Genomic DNA, 24,607 nt, shown 5'->3' on the forward strand with positions numbered 1-24,607 from the left:
CTATCTACATCCAATATAGAGTATCTGACTATCTGGATAATATATGTACAGTCTAATAATATTGAATAAGCGGATATTAATTAATTGTTACTGCAGCAGAGCCATTAAGAGGATTTCTTTACATTATTTCAGTAACATAGAACCAGCTCTGGTGAAGAAACAACAAGAAAAACAGTTTCCCAAAACTCAAAACACAAACTGCCACCCACCCCCTAAATTATTGCAAACAGTCTTTATAAATAGTACACAAGCCTTCACATCTTGGTCCTCATTCACAACGGCGTTTACGCCAGAGTGTAACGGAAGCGTATACAGATACTAAATATCATCGTATTTCTCTGTCCGATCACGCTGCGATTTGCTCCCGTCTTATTCAGGGAAGCTGGTGTAATCACTTCATTTGTGCGGATCGCAGAGTGTAGCCTTTCCGCATTTTTCCCAAGCGATTCGCCTGGTGTCGCCTGGTTAGAACGCCCATCCCACACCATATAAGGCAACAGGAAATATCGAAATACGTCATCATAGCCTGCACCGGGCTTTAAATTATATACAACAGCCGCGATGAGCTTGTAGAGCAGTTCATTTTGACAGGCGGGTCTCTGCACGGACAGATCTTCAAGCAAACAGCGCAAGTTTTGTATATAATTATAAACGAAACTTGCCAACTTGGCACGCATTGCTTCACTCCTTGTTAAATGTCAGAACGTTAATAAGTTAACTGATGTTACAGTTACTTTCACATAATGAGAAAGAAGTTAATTTGTACTGTTCACCACACAACCAAATGCTATATTAAAACTCGGCAATGATAAAAGGCCCTATTGATTAGTCTACTGCGGTGATTGATTCCCTGCCCTGCACTGTCGGATTTGGAAAGCAAATATATGGACATGCATGGACACAGGACATATTTTCTTTCTTTTTTTTCTTGTGGGATTTGGACTTAAGGCTATATTTCATCCGATCCAACTACGTTGTATGTTTCCTCAGCTGCAGGTAAGAGTTGGCTATTCTGTGTGGCGTCCGCATGTGATCAATATACATATTATAAATTAATACCACGACGCAAATGGAGGCAGATAGGTGCTTGCAGCAAATGCATTTAGGCCTACGTGAAACTTTAATTGTGGTAATAATAATCATCATCAACAGCCTTTCTTCATGTCTGTCCGTCATGTTTGTGAACAAGCGCGAGTGGAGGTGAGCTGGCTTAAAACTATGATATGACTGGCCGACTTTCAAACACGCCGATGCCATTCATTCAAATAGGCAAATGTGGTCTTCTATTTTTTATATAGGGCTAAGGGGGGGGGGGGGGGTGGCGAACGCGGCCACAGACTGCTAGCACCAGCAGCGGACCACGCAACCACGATGGAGGTGGAGAACTTGGAGACTGAGCCGGCGGAGGGGATGGAGGAGGAACAAGCTGCGATAGAGGAAGAGAAAGAGGGTACCAGGTCGAGTATAGTACTTGAAATTCCAAGGTGTTCCTTTCCCTATTACTGAAATTAGTTGTTGTTGTACTACCATTATGTTAAACTTAAAGGGTGGAGGGGCTCGTTAGCACGCCCGACTCATACATATAGGCCTACTGTTATCATGTCTCACCTGTGCCTGAACAACAGTCGTTGAGGTTACCTTTTTGCTGGACTTTGAAACTAACCCTATGGGACACTAGTTTTTGCTGCTAGTATTGAAGTAGCATTGTATATATATTTTTGTTCAACTTTTTTTCTTCTAGTATTGAAGAAGCGTTGTATATATTTGTTTTGTTCAACTATTTTTTAAAGTGGCATCTGTATATATTATTTCTCTCAAATAAATGGTTACATTGCTACAGTTGATCTGTTGTTGTTCTTGTTGTAGTAACGACCCAGCACACTCAAACAAAAGAGGATGATGACCCCCCTTGGGCCCCCTCCACTCTCACTCTCACTATAACTAGACACATACCCCCCCCCCCCCCCTCTCTCTCTCTCTGTTTAAAAGTACAGGTAGGCTACTATTGTGAATCAGTGGACCATGACAGCTTAAACACAACTCTTCTTTACTTTCAAAACTCAGAGTCAATAATAAGGCAAAGCAACATCATCACACATCATGACAACCTTGATGTGGCCAACTACTTGAATATCTTCTTTACAAACATAGCAACAACTCTGGTTAACAAACTGCCCTCCCACTCTGGGCTCTTTGGTGTAGAGCACATTACAACCTTCTACAGAAACCTAGGTGTTTGTAAAGACGATTTTAAACTAGTTATGGTAACAACTGATGAGGTAATTAAGAAACTGAGTGCCCTCCAACCCCACAAGGCCACAGGCCATGACAACATTCCCTCCAAATTTCTCAGAGACTCAGCCATCTCTATAGCTCCAATCATCACCCACATAGTAAACCTCTCCATCAAACAGGGACAGGTCCCCCAAGATTTCAAACTGGCCAAAGTAACCCCCTTGCACAAGAAAGGGAGTAAATTAGACCCCGGCAACTACCGCCCTATTTCTATTCTTAGTTCCATCTCGAAAGTGATGGAAAAAATAGTCTATGAACAGGTTGAAAAGTATCTTGACACTAATAAATTATTGTACGAGTTCCAATCTGGCTTCAGAACATCCCACTCCACTGACACATGCCTTCTCTATTTGAGCGACCACATCAAACAAGAGGTGGACGCTGGCAAATACTGCGGCATGGTCATGCTGGACCTCCAAAAGGCTTTTGACACCGTGAACCACTCCATACTGGTTAACAAGCTAAAAGCAATTGGTTTCGATAGCACATCAGTGAGCTGGATGCAATCCTACCTGGAGGGGAGAGAACAGATGGTGGAAGTGAACGGAACACTGTCCCCCCCCCTCCCAGTGAGCTGTGGCGTTCCACAAGGAAGCATACTAGGGCCTCTACTGTTCCTAATATATGTAAACGACATGACTTCAGCTTGTGACTGCAACTTGTTCCTGTTCGCAGATGACTCAGCACTGCTGGTCTCGGACAGGGACAAACTGCAGGTTGAAAATGCCCTCAGCTCTGAACTCGGTAGAATCTGCACCTGGCTCGCTGATAACAAACTATCTTTACACCTGGGAAAAACTGAATCCATTCTCTTTGGCTCTATTAATAATCTCAGCAAGGCAAATGGCTTCTTGGTTAGAGTGGGTGACAATGTTATCACACGAAAAGATGAAATTACCTACCTAGGTTCCATCCTGGAGGCTAATCTTTCCGGTGATAAAATGGCCACCAACGTAATCAAAAAAGTCAACCATAGAACAAGATTCCTCTACAGGATCTCCTCACTGGTCAACAAAAACACCTTGAAGACCTTAACAGGAGCCCTTGTACAGGGATTCTTTGACTATGCATGCACCTCCTGGTACCACAGCACCTCAAAGGCCCTTAAAACCAGGCTCCAGACTTCCCAAAACAAACTGGTCAGGCTCCTACTTGATCTAGCCCCCCGAACCCACCTCACCCCTGCCCACTTCGACAGGCTGGAATGGCTTAGGGTCGACGACAGAGTACAGCATCTTGCAATGGGTCTGGTCCACAAGATTCGATACACCACCAAGATACCCATGTACCTGTCTAGATACTTCCTTAATGTTAACGAAGTCCACACCCACAACACCAGAGGGAGTGCAACGAACCATGTACAACCCAGATTCGGCACAAACAAGGGACTAAATTCTTTTCGCTCCTATGCCACCAAAATGTGGAACGCCCTACCAACTGTCATTAAGACATGCGAATCCCTTGACTCCTTCAAAACCGCTCTCAAAGGGCACCTACGGATGGCTGCAATTCGAAACTGGCCCCCGTAAAATCTGAATCCCCCCCCCCCGCCCCCCCCCCTTTTTTTCCCCTCACTGTATATATCTCTTTTCCCTTTTTACCTCCTTTATGATGAATTCCTGTTCTGTCTATAGAAGTGTCTATTTGTACGTCTCTAAATGTTTTGATGATTTGAACATGGTGGACCCTATTGGAAACAAGTGTAATGCTTAATTGGGTCGTCCACTCACAGTTAACAGCCTTTGTATTGAGTTTGTGCTTGAAATGTACTGTAATTCTGCAAACTGTTAATAAATTCTTCAATCAATCAATCAATCAATTTTGTATGTCAAGACTGAAGTAGTCGATCCCAGATAATCCCCCCAATCATCACAAACAATACAGGAATATGCAAGAGCGCAGTACAATCAAACAGCTGTCAGTGAGACATAACAGCTACATGTAAAAATCTCTCTCTCTCTTTGTTGGGGCGACTTCTCCAGACGTTTGGGGGCGAATTCTCCGGACTTTTGGGGGCGAATTCTCCACGCGTTGGGGCGACCGCTCTTGCCGTTGGGGCGACTGCTCTTCCCGTTGAGGCGACCGATCTTCGCCGCTTTGGGCGAGTTGGAAAAGGGGCGAGCCGTCTCGTATTCAGAAAGAGCATGCTGCTGGAGATGAGAGATGAGATCAGATCGCTCATTACTAACTGGGAAGAAGACATGGCGAACAAATAATTGGCAGAATCTATCCCACAAAATTCAGCTACATGAATCAACTATTATGCATACCGCTGCTTGTATGATTTATGACCGGGGGCGTTTGAATGGAACGATCGACGAGGACATGGAGAGAGAAATAAGAATGGACTTTTGGAGACAGGTACTGGACCGTGTGTTGAACGTGACGCTTTCAATAGGCGAAGGCAACAGTGGGACTTTCCTGACTATCATTGAGCTCATGGCAAGATATGACCCAGTCCTAAAATATATCATTAATCACCCCGCCAACTCAATGAAGTCCCTAATGAAGTACCTAAGTCCACAAATACAAAATGAGCTCATTGACATCCTTGCAAAACGTGTTGAAAATGACATTCTGGACGAAATCCAAGCAGCCCCGTTTTTTTCTGTCATTATGGACACCACCCAAGACATAGCAAAAATCGATCAAATGAGTCAAATATATCGATATGTCACAATTGAGAGAGACGCCCGTGGTGTTGCCACTGATGTAAAGATCAACGAGTCATTCCTCAGATTTCGTGAAGTCGCCGATTCACATGCAGAAGGGCGAATACGAGACGGCTCGCCCCTTTTCCAACTCGCCCAAAGCGGCGAAGATCGGTCGCCTCAACGGGAAGATCGGTCGCCTCAACGGGAAGAGCGGTCGCCCCAACGGGAAGAGCGGTCGCCCCTTCAGTCTTGACATACATACAACATGATGTGTGATGATGTTGCTTTGCCTTATTATTGACTCTGAGTTTTGAAAGTAAAGAAGAGTTGTGTTTAAGCTGTTATGGTCCACTGATTCACAATAGTAGCCGAAAGATTCCACGTAAATTGCATGCTGCCTTCATGATTTGAGTCATTTTAAAAAATCCACCTGTCTCCACGGCTCGGGGCGAGCCGTCATCACTTTTCGAAATTCTGGGGCGAGCCGTCTTCACTTTTCGAAATTCTGTGGCGAGCCGTCTTCACTTTTCGCGGGGGCGAGTTGGAAAAGGGGCGAGACGACCTGGTACCCAGAAGGGCTAGCCAATGACATCACCGCGTCTATTGAAAGCAACGGATTACAACTGTCAAAGTGCAGAGGGCAGGGGTACGACGGTGCGGCTAACATGAGCGGCATCTACTCTGGAGTCCAAGCAAGGATAGCTGCAAAGGAGCCAACAGCCGTGTATGTACACTGTGCTTCTCACAACTTAAATCTGGCCCTTAATGATTCAGTTAACATTCTAGAGATATCAAAGTTTTATGACATTGTTGAGTGTGTGTAATGTGTTCTTTGGGCACAGTATAAAGAGATGGGCAATGCTCTCAAATACAACACAAACGGATAATGATCTTAACAATAACATCACACTGAAAATAATATGCCCCACTAGATGGTCATCACGTCATGATGCAGTGACCTCGCTGAGATATCGCTACAGTGATATTATCAAAGCTTTGACTAAACTGTCACTGACGAGCAAAACGAGAGACGAGCGAGACGAGGCTACTTCACTGAAAGGTTCAATTGAGAAATTCAACTGTTGTTCTCCAAAGCAAGATTTTGGAGCGAACAAATGTTGTCTCAAAACTTCTGCAATCCCAAGACGCAGACCTGGCCACAGCAGTTAAGCTGCTAGACAGCAACATCAAAGATTTGACCGCATTTCGAGCGAGTTTTGATGATGCCAAGCTGACAGCTGAGAGGCTTGCTGAAAAATGGGGTGCCAGCAAAACCTTTGAAAACGTTAGGTAGAGGAAGGTGAAGAAACACTTTGATGAGCTTTCGTCTGACGAGCGTATAGCGGACCCAGAAACCTCATATAGAGTGAATGTGTTCCAGGCCTGTTTGGACATAATCATATCACAGATGACCCACAGGTTCAAAGGGCTGCGCTCTACAGTGGATACATTCAAAGTCATTCAGCCTGACACGCTTTGCAACGCCACCAACGACGAACTAGCTCAACAAGCCCAAACCCTCGTAGAAAAATACAATCATGACTTAACCTGTCAATTCCCCATTCAACTTGTATCATTCCGTGAGTGCCTGAGAGACAGCTTTGCAAATGTGAAGACCATCCGAGAGCTCACGAAACTGCTTATTGTGGAGAACAGCAGCATTAGTGCTAGTTTTGGCGAAGTCTGCACTGTATTGCTGCTTTTCCTAACCATTCCAGTCACAGTGGCATCAGCCGAATGTTCATTCTCGAAATTAAAGCTGATCAAAAGTTATCTGAGGAGTACAATGGGACAGGGTCGGCTCAGTGGACTTGCCACTCTGTCCATCGAGAATACCCGTGCACGCCAGCTGGATGTGAAGGACCTGATAAATGATTTTGCAGAGAGAAAATCCCGGAAGGTTCACCCATAAGGTAAGCAGAGCGCAGAGGCAAAGCCTCTTTATTTAATTACATAATTGCTGTCTAATTTCCGTGGTGCGCCGTCACCAGATTTTTATAGCCCAACTTCAACTCTTTTTTTTGTCTCTCTTTTTTTCTCCTCTCAACCTAGAGAGCGCTGTCCAAGGTGCTAATTCAAGTGGCCTGCTGCCTGTGGGTGGTCTTCAAACAAAGCTTTTCATATGGAGTCTATATGGACATTGTTGTGATAGAATGTTGCTGTATTTTACATGGAGGACTTGAGCATAATTGTGGGCGCAAACTGCAAAGCATGCAGCGCGCTGCCGCTGCTGCGCAACTGAACTGGCCATTCTGCCCATCAGCCCATTTATTGTGGTCAAAACAGCTTTGAGAAGCACAGTGTTTATTATCGTTTGCTATGAGGAGGAAAATTAATAGTTGCCAGTGTTTTACAGTACTTGATTATTTTGTTGTTTACTTTATTAAGCATTTCTAGCTTGCCGCTTTTTAGTTTTCCGTGCGCAACATGGCCTTATAGATTGATTGCCCATTTAATTGTTTTGGCTGTTTCTTTTCATAATTGGCTAAACAGAAAAGAGACCGAATTTGATATATAATGCCACTTGCCACAGCTTGAATCTGATTCATTTTAGAGTAGTGTTTGGTCTGATACAAAACCGTTGTTTTAAACATAGTTAATTTGTTTCTATAGCGGCTTGGTGGGGGTGGGGGGGGTGGGGGGGCACTCTAGACCGTCCTGCATCAGGGCCTGGTGCTGCGTAGTTACGCCACTGGCTGGGTGTTACCAATTGATTGAACGGAGAACTCCGTCCTTGCCACTCAGGGTGTTAAGCGTGCGCGTCGGATCCGTGTGGAGGCTAGGTAGCCTGGCTAATAAGCCAGACTCAAATCACACTGTCGTGTGGTATTTGAGTCTGGAGATGCTGTGTATGGATCTTGTTTCCCGGGGGGCGGGTTCAAACATTTTCTCTTTGACGCAATTGGTCAGAGCTACTGTCAGTCAAAGGTCTCAAGCATTGAACGTCACTGTACCAAAGCCCGCCCATATTGCATACCGTGTCCCGATTGGCCACACCAGTTCTCTGGTGTAGGAAATGGGCGTACAATTGAGCCTCTCCAGACCGTAATCCGCTGGCAGGCAATTTTTTTTTGCCAACGGCTGATTCGGTCTGGTTTATTAGCCAGGCTAGAGGCTAGGCTGTCTAACATGCGAGTAAAAAAATAATGAATAATAATGAATTAACAGATTAAATTAGACGTGAGTTCACGTTCTGGCACAGGCGGGGGGAGGAGAAATGTACGCGATTCCGCGTCCCTGGCCTTTTATTGGGTTCAATATGTGACATATATATACCTGCATGATCATGAGCTGGTTCCGTAGCAGGGTCTGGGTCTTCATGTCCTCCATGGTTTCGTCTGCCAGGAACCTCCAGTGGAGAGAGACGTCTCTACAGCAGCGCAGGGTGGACTTATCCAGCACACCTGATGGACAGAGGACTAGATAAATACCTCCGTACCCAGAGGTACTTAACCCATTTTGACCTGAGATCAGATTCTAAAAATGTCTTACTACATCCTGACAGTTTTCTGAAAAAGCTATGTTTCTATGTCAGTGGTTCTTCGATTTTTCAAAAATAGCAGACCTACAAGCTCGTAGCGCGCCACTCGGTGGCGCGCTATGAGCTTGTAGATCTGCTATTTTTCAATAGCTAAAGCGTAACATAATGCTAACACCAAAAGGGGTTCCCGACCAAAATGGGTTGAGAAAGCCCGGACGGGCGAAAAACATTGTTTGGTCGTTCAAATAAAGAGGACGGTGATCAAACATATCGCCCTTTTTCTTCACTTGCTCATTTTTTGGGTCCCAGCACCGTATCTAAGAACTGTGGGGACGTACATATCAATCATATTCCTTTTGTACCATACATACAGGCACAAATAACTACTCTTCATAAACAAGGCATAAAGAACTAATATTTACAAACATCTTTACAGAAAAACAAGCCCAAAGTCGCTTATAATAAGCAGACATGGTAACACCGGCTTCCAGTTTTCCTACTATATACTAGTACTGAGGACCACACACTGGACTTCCCTGGTGTTTCGCCCAGGTGGAAGTGGTTTTGAGGTTAGGTTTAGGCATAGTGTTTGTGAGGTTAGGGTTAGGTTTAGGTATGTGTTTGTGAGGTTAGGTTTAGGCATAGTCAGTATTGTTTAAATTTCCATTTTAGTTTTAGTCAGTCGGTGGAATGAAACTTAATTTAGTCACATTTTAGTCACCTGGAATGTTTTAGTGTTAGTCTAATTTTAGTCGACTAAATGTGCGACGCGTTGGGAGGTTGTAGATCAGCTATTTTCGGGGCGCAACCCTGCACTCTTTTAGCTAGTGGAGATGCGGTGTAACGACATGGATTTTGAAACAAATTAGTTCAGGAGACTTAAAAAAAAAAAAAAAGAAATCTCCTGAATGCTGCCTTCCGGGATGGCATGGAAAGTTGAGGAGAGGAGGGCATTTGCATTTCTTTCACCATAGCAAATGCTGCATTCGTGGTCCGGAGAGGGGCAGTTGTTTTACAGACGGGGTAAAAGGGCAGGGGCTGAAGCCCCCTTTGATGTGACGTCCCTGGACACATGCACCAAAGGAAGAGGGAGTCCCGAGCCAGCCACTGGTTCAACTTTCTCTTTGTTTCTCTGTGTTTGGTCTGAAGGATGTCCTTGACTCCCGACACTCGAGGGAAACAAACAAAAGCTAATCAAAATGAAGCCATGGGGATGGAACTACAATTACACAAGAATGGCCTCGCTAAACAGGCCTTGTTATCTACCTACCTACCCCTGGATATACAAGCCAACACAACCCTGCCTAGCAACAAACACTTAACACACCACTCTCCACAATAAATAATGGCTCCACTGTCTTTTCCTCAGTGACTTCCATCTGCACTATAAAAGCCACATTACTCATGGGAAGCCTGTGTCGAATTGGAAATAGCCGCTGGGCTGAAAAGTGTGAAGTGAGTGGTGCAACTCTGTGTGGGTCCCTGGAAGTTCCAGACACACAGGAACGCGGCCAGGGTGCCGGCCCCGGTTCCGGCATGTTCCGAATTGGTCGAGAAATGACAGAGTTACCGTGTGGGGGTCCCTCTTACTGTACTGTACTGTAACACACACACAGTGTGTGTGTGTGTGTGTGTGTGTGTGTGTGTGTGTGTGTGTGTGTGTGTGTGTGTGGCTGCGCAACAGTGACACTTGGTTGTGAAAACCAACCAAAAGCTATTTCCGTGCTCGGACAGACCCAGCCAGCCAGGGACAGACCCAGGGACACGGACACACGGCTGTCTGTTTATCCTGGAGGCTAATCTTTCCGGTGATAAAATGGCCACCAACGTAATCAAAAAGGTCAACCATAGAACAAGATTCCTTTACAGGATCTCCTCACTGGTCAACAAAAACACCTTGAAGACCTTAACAGGAGCCCTTGTACAGGGTTTCTTTGACTATGCATGCACCTCCTGGTACCACAGCACCTCAAAGGCCCTTAAAACCAGGCTCCAGACTTCCAAAAACAAACTGGTCAGGCTCCTACTTGACCTAGCCCCCCGAACCCACCTCACCCCTGCCCACTTCGACAGGCTGGAATGGCTTAGGGTCGACGACAGAGTACAGCATCTTGCAATGGGTCTGGTCCACAAGATTCGATACACCACCAAGATACCCATGTACCTGTCTAGATACTTCCTTAATGTTAACGAAGTCCACACCCACAACACCAGAGGGAGTGCAACGAACCATGTACAACCCAGATTCGGCACAAACAAGGGACTAAATTATTTTCGCTCCTATGCCACCAAAATGTGGAACGCCCTACCAACTGTCATTAAGACATGCGAATCCCTTGACTCCTTCAAAACCGCTCTCAAAGGGCACCTACGGACGGCTGCAATTCGAAACTGGCCCCTGTAAAATCGGAATCCCCCAAACACGAACGCAAGGACAACACAAGAGACGGTCGCGGCCACATAGCCAACTCAAGGTATGGCCACTGAGCCGACTTGGGGACCCAACGCAAGGACAACACAAGAGACGGTCACGGCCACACAGCCAACTCAAGGTACGGCCACGGAGTCGACTTGGGGACCCAACACAAGGACAACACAAGAGACGGTCACGGCCACACAGCCAACTCAAGGTACGGCCACGGAGCCGACTTGGGGACCCAACGCAGCTCCTCCCAGGAAAACAAACAAATTAACGGAGCTGAACGTGAATCCCCCCCACCGCCCACCCCTTTTTTTCCCTCACTGTATATGTTTCTTTTCCCTTTTTACCTCCTTTATGATGAATTCCTGTTCTGTCTATAGAAGTGTCTATTTGTACGTCTCTAAATGTTTTGATGATTTGAACATGGTGGACCCTATTGGAAACAAGTGTAATGCTTAATTGGGTCGTCCACTCACAGTTAACAGCCTTTGTATTGAGTTTGTGCTTGAAATGTACTGTAATTCTGCAAACTGTTAATAAATTCTTCAATCAATCAATCAATCAAAGTCTAAAAAAAATAGTAGTAGCAAAACAAATAAACGAACTAAGCTTTCCATTTGTCTTGGAAGCACTCTGATTTTCTGCACCGTTGCTTGAGTCGCACAGTGTGCAACGAGGTAGTGACAGGACAATACTGCTGCTGGGAATTACATTGAATTTAAATAATTGTCTATCAAATCAAATAATTTCTTATTAACATTTCTCTTTTGCCATATTACTGGAACAGTTGATAGAAAACACATACAAACATACATTTGCAGTAACAAGCAAATTATGCATTATGCACAAGTCAGAAGTCAGTCACAGACTTCCCAAAACAAACTGGTCAGGCTCCTACTTGGCCTCACCCCCCGAACCCACCTCACCCCTGCCCACTTTGACAGACTGGCATGGCTTAGGGTCGGCGACAGAGTACAGCATCTTGCAATGGGTCTGGTCCACAAGATTCGATACTCCACCAAGATACCCATGTACCTGTCTAGATACTTCCTTAATGTTAACGAAGTCCACACCCACAACACCAGAGGGAGTGCAACGAACCATGTACAACCCAGATTCGGCACAAACAAGGGACTAAATAATTTTCGCTCCTATGCCACCAAAATGTGGAACACCCTACCAACAGTCATTAAGACATGCAAATCCCTTGACTCCTTCAAAACCGCTCTCAAAAGGGCACCTACGGATGGCTGCAATTTGAAACTGGCCCCCGTAAAATCTGAATCCCCCCCCACCGCCCCCACCCCCCCCCCCCCCCTTTTCCCCTCACTGTATATGTTTCTTTTCCCTTTTTACCTCCATTATGATGAATTCCTGTACTGTTCTTTGTCTATATAGAAGTGTCTATTTGTACGTCTCTAAATGTTTTGATGAATTGAACATGGTGGACCCTGTTGTAAACAAGTGTAATGCTTAATTGGGTCGTCCACTCACAGTTAACAGCCTTTGTATTGAGTTTGTGCTTGAAATGTACTGTAATTCTGCAAACTGTTAATACAATTTTCAATCAATCAAAAAACAACATTGTGAAAAGGAGTGTAAAGGAGCGGGTGAAGTGATGTGTGCAAGGTTCCTGCGAATGCAGTTGCTAAATAAATCAGACAATAAGAGTTGAAGCTCGGGTCTAGTCCATTGTGTAATAAAATGTTATTTAGTCCAATCTGCATTGGTAGAGTATGTTAATACCTTAACATATAAACTTTATAAAGGTCAAACACCTGCAACCTTGTGGTGTGCAAATGCTGGCAGCACTGTACCCTGTCCTGTACATGCTGCCTTCTGGGCCATAAAAAGCACTGGACCATGGACAGTAACTCCTTAGATTACAGCGTTGGATTACTTCATACGGTGTAACGCTTTAGATTACAGTTTTAGATTACATCAGACGGTATAACGCTTTCGATCAGAGCTCTAGATTACATCGCTGGCTGTTTATCTAAACAGGCAGCGATGAAATACGATTCTGAACAAGCATCACCCAATTGAACTTAGTGCTGTGATGCAGATATGGGTCTCAGAGTGCTTTAACACTTTATAGCCGTAAGGCAAATACAATTTACAATGTAGGCATTTAGCGGACGCTCTTAATCCATGAGCAATTGGCAGCCGCTGGCCTAGCGGCCTAGTGGCGCATGCCACATATAGGCTCTGGCCTGACAGCGTGTCGCGTGTTCGAGTCCCTTTCATGACGACCTTTGCTGCATGTCTCTCCCCGTCTCTCTCTCTCTCTCCCTCTTTCCTGTCAGTCTTCACTTGATACTATCTGTTATAATATGAGCTGCCCATGTACATCTTAGTCTGTGTACTTGAACTTGAGATACAGTGTACTTGATATGTATTGTGTACTGCCTGTACTGTAGCATACTTTATGGATAGGCTACGAGAGACATCTCAGCGCCAGCAAGGTCAGCCTTGCTGCATTAGTCATTATCATTGTCACGTTTCTATGTCTCATATCTTGTTGTCACGTCATTATGATCTAGCACTATATATGTTCCTGTTGTGTAATAAACTTTGTGAACCTTTAGCGTGATACTGTCTCGTGTCGCGTTATTGTTCTCCCGGGCCCGTCGCCGCAGTCGCCGTACCAAAGGAAATATTTCAAACGGATTATCACACACCACCCAGCCTGCACACACTACCTGTCTGTCAAACCAGACAAGGGTCCAGTACTTAGATATTACAACACTATCAATAAAGGCAGGAAAGCAAAAAAAGATATATCTAAAAATATATATATATTAATCTCGAGCAATTTACAATAAGCAAGGTAAACACGAGGAGATAGATACATCAAATGCATAGAAATAGTAATCTGGGACCAAGAACCAAAAACCTATCATTAGTCAAACTCTAGTCTAAACAGTATAACATTAAAAAAAATGAAAACATTGAAACTATACAAACTATAGGATGTCAGGTCAACAAATGAACCCATGGCACCTAAAATAACCTCTAGACTAAAATAACATGCCATCTAAATTTCATTTAAACCTTTGTATGGGCCTGCAAGGTCGCCAAGGCTGGCTGGGTCAAGTGCTATGGCCTACGGGCTCCGTCTGAAGAGGTGAGTCTTCAGATTACCGCAGAAGATTGGGAGTGAGTCGGCACTTCTAACTGCATTGGAGTCTGCAACTCTCAAGAGGATTTCACCGATCGGGGGACCCAGACATTTGAAAATGTATTCAAATCGTGGCCTAGTGTAACCTGACTCCGCCAGATGGGGCAGCAGAGAGTCCACTGGGTTCCCCCCTCCTGCTCCCATCTGGGAACTCTCAGGCAGACTTGATGCTCCGGCCACCGGCAGGCAACAGCCTGGCCAATCAGCGGCAGCTAGAGGCGGGATCAAGTGTACTCTCTGCTGCCCCATCTGGCGGAGTCAGGTTACGGCCGGGCTCCACCGGGCGCGTCAGCGTCGCGTCTCCGTCACCGTCAGGGAATGTTCCCTTTTTAATCAATGAAGGGTGGCTCCACTGCCCGCGTTGACGGAGACGCGACGCGTGCATTAAAATTGAACCGGTGCGTTTTTTGACGCGACGCAGACGCAACGCAACGCGTCCGGTGGAGCCCTGGCGTTAGGCCTAGTGCAGTGGTATCCCAAACAATGAGTCGGAACCCATTTGTGGGTCTGACATATTTGTATGGGTCACAAACACGTTTTTATTTATTTTGTATTAATTCAAACAAAAAAACAAGATTTCAGAAACAAAACTATAATTTCATTAATAGAAATCAAAGAAATTCCCTACATCCAAAAACGACTTTAAAGAAGTAGTGAAAATAGAACACCTTGTGAGCTTGTTTTTACTAGTTTGGGTCCCTGCCCTGGGAGTCTTCAAATGTGTCCTTTGAGTCTCAAGCTAAAAAGGTTTAGGAACCACTGGCCTTAGTGTATAACCCGGGGGTCCCCAACAGGGACGTACACATAGACCCCCTTTCCACCGGTTGGTTCCCAATGGGAACCAGTTCAGTTCTTTTTGGTTCTTAGTCCATGAGCCAGAGCTCCAAAATTGGTGGGGAAAAACTAGACCTATATTAAACTGTTTATAGGATCAATACAAGTAAGTAAATTAATACATGATAACCCTTCCACAGTAGTAGCTTTTTCATATTTTCTATTATTTTGCATATTTTCCTACATAATGCCTCATTTGCATGTTCAAAATGTAAAATGTGTAATACAATAAATCAGTCTTTATGTAAGTAATCAATTGGGGAAATGGCATGGTGATAATCTAATATAGGTATGGTTTTGCACACTCAATTCAGAATTAACGTTCCGATTTTGGAGCTCTGTCTCATGGACTAAGAACCAAAAAGATCTGAACCGGTTCCCATTGGGAACCAACCGGTGGAAAAGGGGCAAGAGTGTTAGAGAGGCAGGGGCTGAAATCCCATAAGAGGGCACTTTTGGACAAAAACAGCAGATCTACAAGCTTGTAGATCGGCTATTTTGGGGGGGCAACCCAGCACTCTTTATCTACTGGAGATGCGGTGTAACGACATGGATTTCGAAACAAATTGGTTCAACGCAAAATGCTGCGTTCCATGTTCAGGAGACTTCGGAAAAAGGCAATTCTCCTGAATGCTGCCTTCCGGTATATGGCATGGAAAAGGAGAGGAGGGCATTTGCATTTCTTTCACCATATAAAATGCTGCATTCGTGGTCTGGAAAGGGCAGTTTTACAGAAGGGTAAAAGGGCAGGGGCTGAAGCCCCCTTTGATGTCTATGTGTGCACGTCCCTGGTCCCTAATAGGCCTATCTCACAGCATTTCCCCGCCCCCTTTTGGAGATAGTGGTGTTATTTTTTTTTGCGGTCCATAGGCTTCCATGTTAAAAGAGGTATTTTCACAAGCCACAAACTACCGTTTTGTAAAGGTAAGGTTTATTCTACTTATTTGAGTTGTTATACCATTGTGTTTTCTTCATATTATTATCGGTCTTTGACATTTTAACATTAGGAAATGTACTTAGATTCTCCAGAGAAAAGAATTGTAAATGCCTAATGTTAAATGACACCACTATCTACCGGAAGTGGGCGTGGAAAGGGGGCTGTGAGATAGGCCTATAAAACAAACAAGCTTGTATACCTAATATCCTCTTGGCCAGGTGAACGGGCAGGCAGCGCAGGAAGTCACGGTGTCTCCTGACCCCGGACAGCGATGCAGAGGAGCCAGGGATCACCAGGGAGAGCGTGTTCATCCTCCTCGTGGTCATCATCACTGGAGTCCATCTTCTCACCAGGTTCTTCCCCTCGCTCACCCGTCCTCTTGTGGGACAAACCTTCCAAAATATCAAGAGCATAACTGATGTTTAATAAAACACAAGAACAACAAGTGGTTCTAAAAATTAAAGTGTGGTAATTGTAAATATGTGACCAGCTTTGACTGAGAGCCATCGCACAAACTCCAGCTGTTCACAAGAGAAAAACCTTCTTTTTTCCCCAAAATGAGTTAATAGCACAGGCAGACTCTTCGCATACTAGAGAATGTCTGAAATAAATGTCAGAGCTGAAATTAACATGTAAATATGAAATAAATGCTTAAACATGTAGCTAGGTGTAATGTTAGAGACCACAGAAGTGAACCTTTCAAGCCTGTTTTCTCAACTTGCTGTTTTCTGCAAGACATTACTCTATAAGCCATAGCAGGGCTCCAGACTAACTTTTTCACAGGTAGCACTGGTGCCACCTACCTTTTCATTTGGTAGCGCCACCGCAAATTAGGTAGCACCATTTTTTTCTTTATATAGCGTCATTAGCGAGGTATTAATACATGACCTTATCATGCCCCCACATCGGGCGCCATTTAGTTATGTAGTGGTTTCCACCATTAAAGTAGGTTTTAATCATAAAACCCCCTACAAAGGTCACTGTGTAAAAAAACAGCATCCTACCATGGTTATACTTCAAAACACTGTAGAGTAGATGGTTTCAACCCAACAAGTCACTCAAAGTCAATACAGGCAATACTTTTACAATATCTCCATTACCATTATCCAAATTAATTCCTACAATTAATTAATATTTGTACATTTTGGGAAAAAATAGCTCTTTTGCAATGTGAAATGCCACCGAATTCTTAATCAATTTACTTGTCTTCATGGCCCAGCCGCCCAACTTGTGAAAGCTGCATGCTTTTATTGTGAAGGCAAAAGTTTCTGAATGTTCTCAGTGCCTGCATATCTCTGCGTGCTGAAAATGGCTGATCTACAAGCTCACAGCGCGTCGCGGACGCAGCGCTTTGTGAGCTTGTAGATCAGCTATTTCCAGCACGGAACACGTTGTACGACGAAGAATAAATCAGGCATCAGTGCACTTCACTCACTGTGGAGTGAGATGTCTTTGGTTGGCCGATCGTATGGACACATACCTCCTCGATGGAAAAATAACAAGCTATTGGAACCTATTTATCGTGGCACATTATGTTTAATCAAACAAAAGGTTTACCTCCTCACTCAGTGTTTGGGTCGGGAGTCGGCTGTCTGCGTCATAGAGTATTAAAAGGGTCTGCGTAGATGACTGCATGCAGTTACATGCGCGCTGCGCGCTCCAGTGAAATTGTACAGCTGAGAAGTATTAGTTAGTTAATTTGTGTCGGATAAGGGCTTATTGCCGTTGGTGGGTATCCGTGAACGATCGTTCTTTGAACGCGTTCAGGGACAACACTGGGCGTCAGGCGACCGTCCAATGTTTTTATCATTGGGACGGGCAGGCACTGCGGGATGGTTTTTTTTCTTCCTCCCTGCAAGTCGCACTGGTGCGACCTCGTTAAATTTGAACTCGCACGTTGAGAAATTAAGTATCATATGCGACCTATTAAGTCGCACGCTGGAGCCCTGAGCCATAGGCCTATCTCCAAAACTGGTGGGTCAAACTGAACAACCAATATGTCAATTAGAAGCTATGATTCCCTGCTTTCATATGACATGAAAAAACGAAAATTCAAATGTAGTCACATATGTTCTTGAATTGTTTATCCCACAAAATCACAAAGTTTGGTGTGTCCAAAAACGTAGTTACTGCACTTGCTGGCTTTGTAGGGCAGTATACGTTTGTCTGAATAGATATTTTGTAGTCTTGCCAAATTCAAGACAGTACTTCTCAGCTTTTAACCGCTTAAAATGTGTGGCCTACGTTTGTAAGATTAAAGTCAAAGTCAATTTACAGTGGCATGAATCACAATAAATCATCAAAGTAAAAAAAAAAGTGGGTGTGTAGTTCCCATCGTGTCATTTTCCAAGAAAACAAAGAAAGGGGAAGAAGGGAGAGGGGGGGTAATAAGGAGATCAAAGGCAAACTACCCGAGGCAGGGTTGGCGAAAGGGCCTTTCTGTGTGGAGTGTGCATGTTCCCCGTGTCCCATAGGGTAGGTACCCTCACAAAAACATTCAGTAATCCTGGTCTCTAAACTACCTCCCCCTGGCCAGCCGGAGCGCCTGATGGAGGGGAAAGGAACTGGTTGGAATAACGTGTTTCTTCCACGCGCTATGTCCAACCAGGTAAACTCCCCCCTGTCAGGTGTAAAGGAGCAACTTGGACACTCAGGCACTCCCATTTCTCAAGAGGTCTTTCTAGTCTAATTCACTGATCTTCAACCGGGATTAGGACAACCAGCCGCCGCACATCACGATGGAGGATGACGGATGGCCATGCCACCACGTCTTTCACCACCTGCGACCAACTGATGGGCAGACTTGGACATGTCCGCACCTTTACGTCCCTGACGACACCCTGGTTATCTGGATTCACCTCCACGACACGACCCATCCGGAATCGACCTCGTAGAGCATTCTGGTCCGCGACCCACACCAGGTCGCCGACGGCCACGTTCCGTGCTGGAACGTGCCATTTCTCTCGGATGAAGAGATGAGGGCCCGCCAGCTGGCTCCACCGCTTCCAGAACTTGTCCACCTCGCGCTGGACCGCCCGAAGACGACTGTACGGGTAGCTAGGGAAGTCAAAGCCCAGGATGTCTCCCCTGGGCCCTGCCCGCCCCAACAGCAGAGAGTTGGGAGTGATGATGTCCACGGAATCCTCGTCGACCTGACTTCTGGCTCCGATGGGTCTTTCGTTGGCCAGGTTAGCAGCAAGGTAGAGTAGAGTCTGGAACTCCAACGCCGACAGATCATCGGTGTCGCCGACGCTGCTCAACGCCCTTTTCAGAACATGGACGGCAGCTTCGGCCGCCCCGTTCCGATGCGGTGAGTCCGCTGGGCTAAACTCCCATGCCCAGTCGGTCCCTGCAACTGCTGCTCTTTGCTGGATCTGCTCCTTGTCAATGTCCCCTAGGAACTTGTATAGATCCTCCAATGCTGGTCTCGCGCCAACAAAGTTCGTACCCTGATCAGACCACAACTTTTTTGGATGGCCTCTCAGAGCAGTGAATCGCTGGTAGGTCTGCAGAAAGCCTTCTGTAGACAAGTCCTCAACTAGGTCTGCATGGACAGCCCGTGAGGCCATGCAACTGAAGACCACGCCCCAGACTTTTCTCTTAATGCGTCGCTTCACAGTGCCCCTGACAGTGTAAGGACCGAACAAATCCAGCGTTGTGAACTCGAACGGAGCTGCTGGACTTGTGCGCACTGTAGGAAGATTAGCCATCACTTGACTGGATAGCTTAGCCCCCCGTTTGCGACAAAACAGGCAAGAGTCGATCACCTTACGTGCGACCCTTGGCCCCTGAACCACCCAGGCTTTCTTCCTGACTCGCAGGAGTGTCCCAGCCACGCCCTCGTGGTTTGCACGATGGGCCTCCTCACACAGTAGTGTGCTGAGTCGTGCCTCGTAAGGAATGATGGGCACGCCCTGGCTTTCTTGGTCAACGGTCTGAACCCGGCCTCGGCATAGCAAGAGACCTGTCTTGTCGTTCTTACTAACTACAAGACGGTTTAGTGTCGTTGTCGGGAAAGAAATTCCCTCTTGGGCGGCAAGGCACAGCTCCTTAAATGCTGTGTCCCGCTCTCCGACAGAGAGCACCGCCCCCCACTGTACACGACTGCCGGACTTGAATAAGCCTCCGTGGCCGTGCAACACTCTGCGGACGTAGCCAACTGCCCCGCAGAGTTTTGACAGTGTGCTGCATCTAGCCAAGTCCATTTGGTTCACAAGGCCTGACCCCCACAGCTGTTCAGTTTCGTCATTAGATGCTGCCACAGAACCCCCATCACTGACTGGTGAAGGACCCCTGCTGACCGCTGGAGACCCCCCATTGTCTGGTGAAGATCTGCCACTGACTGGCGAGGACCCGCCACTGTCTGGCAGTGGCGCGGACCCCTGGTTCTTAGTTTGGGATCTAGTAACAGCAGCAGAGAATGCTTTCATTTTGAACACTTTTCTCTGCAATGTACTCACGATTTCCCGCGATGAAGAAGCCACCTCAGCAGCAGACTTCATAGGCCATTGGTCGACTGGTCTGGCTAGGAACTCTGGTCCCTTTTGCCACAGGGAATCACTGTCTAATTGCTCAGGAGAACCCCCCCTCGTGACTAGATCAGCTACATTTTCCACCCCGGGAACCCACCACCAGTCAGTCACAGGCCCCGCCTTCTGGATTTCCCCAACCCTATTGGCGAAGAACGTTTGGAACCCATAACTGTCCCTTTGAATGGCACCCAGCACTGTCTGGCTGTCGACAAAGTGATACCACTTCTCGATTGTCAGCCTGCTATGCTTCAGCACGTACCCTTTCAGTCGTGCGGCAAAGACAGCACCGCAGATTTCAGCTTTCACTGCATCACCCTTTTGGTCTAGAGGAGCCAACTTGGCTTTTGACTCCACCAGACGAGTCTCCACCCCGCTAGCAGTTTCCCACCGCAGGTAGAGCACCGCTCCGTAGGACTCTGAGCTCCCGTCGGAGAAGGTGATGCCCCAGGGTTTCCCCACCCATCCGGGCGGAGTGATACACCTGGGGAACGTGATCGCACTCAGCTTTGCGTATTCCTCAAAAAGTTCAACCGCTCTCACGCGGAGATCGCTAGACAACGGTTGATCCCAAGTGTCTTTGGTCAATGACCCCGCCTCTTGGAACGCCCTCCTGACTAGAATAACGCCCTTCTGTTTCAGAGGCGTCACAAGGCCAATGGGATCATACAGCCCCGCTACTTGACTCAGCAACATACGCCGAGTCAGAGGATCTGGCGTTTTCTCCGCCACCTCCTTCAGAGCAAGGTTTTCCTCGCTCCGCACTTTCTTTTTTCTGGCGGAAAAGTTTATGGCAACCATGATGAAGAGGCTGTCCTCCTTCACATGGTAACCGACCCCCAGAGCCTTATTGTCCTCCTCTCTCATCTGATTCGGAAACAACATAGTCTCTGGTTTCATTTCTCCATCTCCTTCCCTCCCACTTTGGCCTGACCGTACCCAGGGCTTTAGGTGAAACCCCCCGGTAGCCAGAATGGTTTTAACCCCCGCCAGTACCTCCTCCAGCCTCTGGGGGCAGTTGTGAGATAGAAAAATGTCATCTACGTAAGCGTTCTCCACGATTACGTCCCTCTCGTCAACCATGTGGGTGAACTGAGGTAGATACGCTGTCTCGCGCATCGCTATTTGAGCTATGCTACCCGCTGGACGGTCTCCCATATTGACCCGTACAACTAGTCTTCAATCTTGCTGTCAACTGAGTCCCTCCATAGGAACCGGTGCAAATGTACCTCCCGCTCTTCTAGCCAAACGGAGTGGTACATTTTGCTTACGTCGCCAATGGCGGCGTGGGACCTCTCTGAAACGCAGCAACACTGCTCGGATCGGGTTCAAAACATCGGGCCCCTTTAGCAGGATACTGTTCAAACTCACGCCCCGGAATTCTTGACTACTGTCCCAGACTATCCTAACTGGCGTGGAAACTGAGTGTGGGTTTGGTGCCATAAGATGGTTGATCCACCAAACAGCCCCGCCCCACATGTCCATGGCAGCTTTAGACAGCTTGACAGCAGCACCTCTTTTGAGCATCTCATGCACCTGGCTAGCATAGGCCTGGTACCACACGGGATCTCGCCTGAGACGTTTCTCAGACTTTAAGAACGTGGCCTCAACCGCCGCCCTATTATTTGGTAAAGTAGACGGGTCCTCTTTCCAAGGATAGCTCGCGTCCCAATGCGACTCATCGCTGTGAGAGTCGCTTGTCTTAAAAGTCAGGCCCCTCTTGACAATCTCCATTTCTCTCTCGTCAGCGAGAGACATCTCTTTGCCACCAGGGGCGCATTTTCCACAACGACAACCCCCACACAGGGGATCGCATGCCGCCCCAATACTGTCCCAACGCCACCAAGACAGTGCCGCGCTGGTGTCAGTATGGCACGTAGCAGCCTTAATTTCAACGGCTCCACCTCTCATTGAAAGAGCAAAATGGGTTGACGCCCACTGTCCTGTGACCATTTCACTGGCGTCGAATAGAGACGGATGACATCCGCTAACCGTCTTACCCAAAATCCCCGACCAAAGTACCAAATCTCCACATCTAGCCAACCGCTGTGGGGCTAAACGACCCTCACGCGCACTGATAAGTATTTCCACCTCCAGTGGACGTCGCAACTCCTCCGGATCGGTGCCCGGGAAAAGATCTGCAATGCGCCTAGGATTAACTGGACAATTGATCTTTGCAATCTCATTCAGACCATAACAAGTCATGTCATGGTCCAGTGGAGAAGAGCCCTTCTCCCCCATTGTCTTCAACTTAATGGAGTATTTTTTCGTCTTGAATGTCTTTTTCATCCCCCCAACGCCCTGCACGCTCAGAGTGACAGGTCTTCCTTTCAGCCCGAGCCTGTCTGCAGCTTTGTGGGTGATATAATTCGTATCAGAGGCGAGGTCAATCAAAGCCCCCACCCAATCACCACTTTTCGTGGTTACTTCCAACGTCATCATCAGAGCAGGCAGCTCTCCGCCCTCAGTGCAGCCTGTCGCGGCTGTATTGTTCGTGTAAGCTTTGCGCACTATAGCTAGTTGCTTTGGCGTCAACTCGGCCTCAGCAAGCTTAAGTTCAATTTCATGTGTAGGCCCACGTGAGTCCCTCCCCACGCTACTAGCCCCCCCTCTCGCGCTGTCACTATTATTATTACTAGTGCTACTATCCCCATTACGTGGACGCGCCTTGGGGCACAACTTGAAATTATGAGGAGGCGACGAGCCGTCCCTTTTGCACTCACTTATCCTACACAGGAAATTGTCATTGCGCACTCTGCATTGGCCGTCATGTAGATATAAACACTTAAAGCATGCTTTATGTTTCTTCGCATACGCACGCCGGCCTTCAACGTTGGCTTTCATGAACATTTTACAACGGAACAATGCCCCTGAGTGATCGCTCTCTCCGCAGATTACGCACGAACCCCGCGCCTCCTCGCCGCTAAACGTAGCCCTTGTCGAAGCACGCTTCTCGCGCGCCCCGTTCCCCGGTTTATCATTCTGTCGGTCATTATTACGGCTACGTGGGCTCGGATCACTTCGTTTGGTCCCTATGCCTTTTGCATTTAATTGTTCTTGTTCAACGAGCACTTTTGTATGCTCGCGTAAGAAGGCAATGAAATGCGGGAACCTGTTTTGGCTATCAATATTATTATTTGGATTACAACGCATCACAAGCCACCGTTCTTGCATTTCTGGCGGCAATTTAGCCTCTAAATTGTGAATGACGAGCTGATTTTGAATGACGTCGCCAGCATTAAGATCCGCTAGATCCAGAACCGATTGCTCTATTAATCTAACAAGATTTAATGTCTCCTTTGGCTGGCCACTGCTTACAGCGGGCACACTTTCCAACTTCATTATAATCTCCTTGACAATCTGTCCTACGTTTCCATAGTGGAGTTCTAATTTCTGGTAGACCTCATCTGAAGTCTGGCAATAATCAAGCCTTAATTCATCATTTATCCTTTTATCAATGGAATCAATCAGTAGCTGGTAACGCATGTCATCACCCCATCCAGGATTGTCAAAGAGTGCATAAATCCTATGCCACTGTTTCTTCCATCTGAAGTATGACATGCGTTCCCCACTGAATTGGGATAATTTCATAGGCTGAGCAGCCAGCTTGCTACCGGCTGACTTCTTTCCTCCATTGTCAACGGCGAGAGGTACACTTTCTTGTTTAATTTCCTCTTTCATTTCTATTACTATTTCGCCTTTGTGCTTTAAATCCTGGAGGTTGGCACTCTTACGTGCTTTCAAAGCATACACCTCAGCTAATACCTTGGCCAAATTCCCGTCAGAAATGCAACCTTCCCATGAGTTTAATAACGTCTGCATGTCTGTTAATGATCGCTCAATTACACTCTCTAGCCCGTAAATAAGACTTAGGTTAATATCCTGTTCTTCGTAACGGTCAGGACGCGCTCTGTCTGCTGCCTCTGCCGCCCACTTGAGGGTGTGCTGCACAGACTCTTCTATGAACCGCTTCCATAAGTTTTCCTGCAATTCTGTCCGAGCCAAAAGATAGGATATCTTTGCGGCATCGAGTCTCGTACTAACAACTTTTATGTCCATAGCGTTTTCATCAGCCTCTACCATTGCACTTGTATAATCCGTGCTACAAGTTAGAAGCTCATCAAAACCTATATCCATGTCTTTCAGTAAAGCCTTAAGTTCACTTTCGGACTTATGGGCAGCCGTACTTTTGGCTTTGGTCGTTAACCTTGTTAACGCGCCTTGGCTCGCCGAGCGCGCTTTCTTTAACGCATCTAAGGCTGCCATGGTTACAC

At 46.5% G+C, this 24,607-nt stretch overlaps 1 protein-coding gene across 1 annotated transcript in view; it reads right to left on the reverse strand.

The window, feature by feature from the left end:
* Nucleotides 1-24,607, reverse strand: part of LOC306918350 (F-box/WD repeat-containing protein 10-like) — a gene marked incomplete at both ends in the record, with an annotated part of 82,740 nt that overhangs the window by 52,558 nt on the left and 5,575 nt on the right. The window contains 2 exons of the mRNA XM_079531247.1: nt 8,226-8,353; nt 16,004-16,196. Coding sequence (XP_079387373.1) covers nt 8,226-8,353; nt 16,004-16,196 — 321 coding nt within the window. The remainder of the gene's footprint in view (nt 1-8,225; nt 8,354-16,003; nt 16,197-24,607) is intronic.

The sequence above is a fragment of the Electrona antarctica genome, assembly GCF_951216825.1.
Source record: "Electrona antarctica genome assembly, contig: scaffold_33, whole genome shotgun sequence".
NCBI lineage: Eukaryota > Metazoa > Chordata > Actinopteri > Myctophiformes > Myctophidae > Electrona > Electrona antarctica.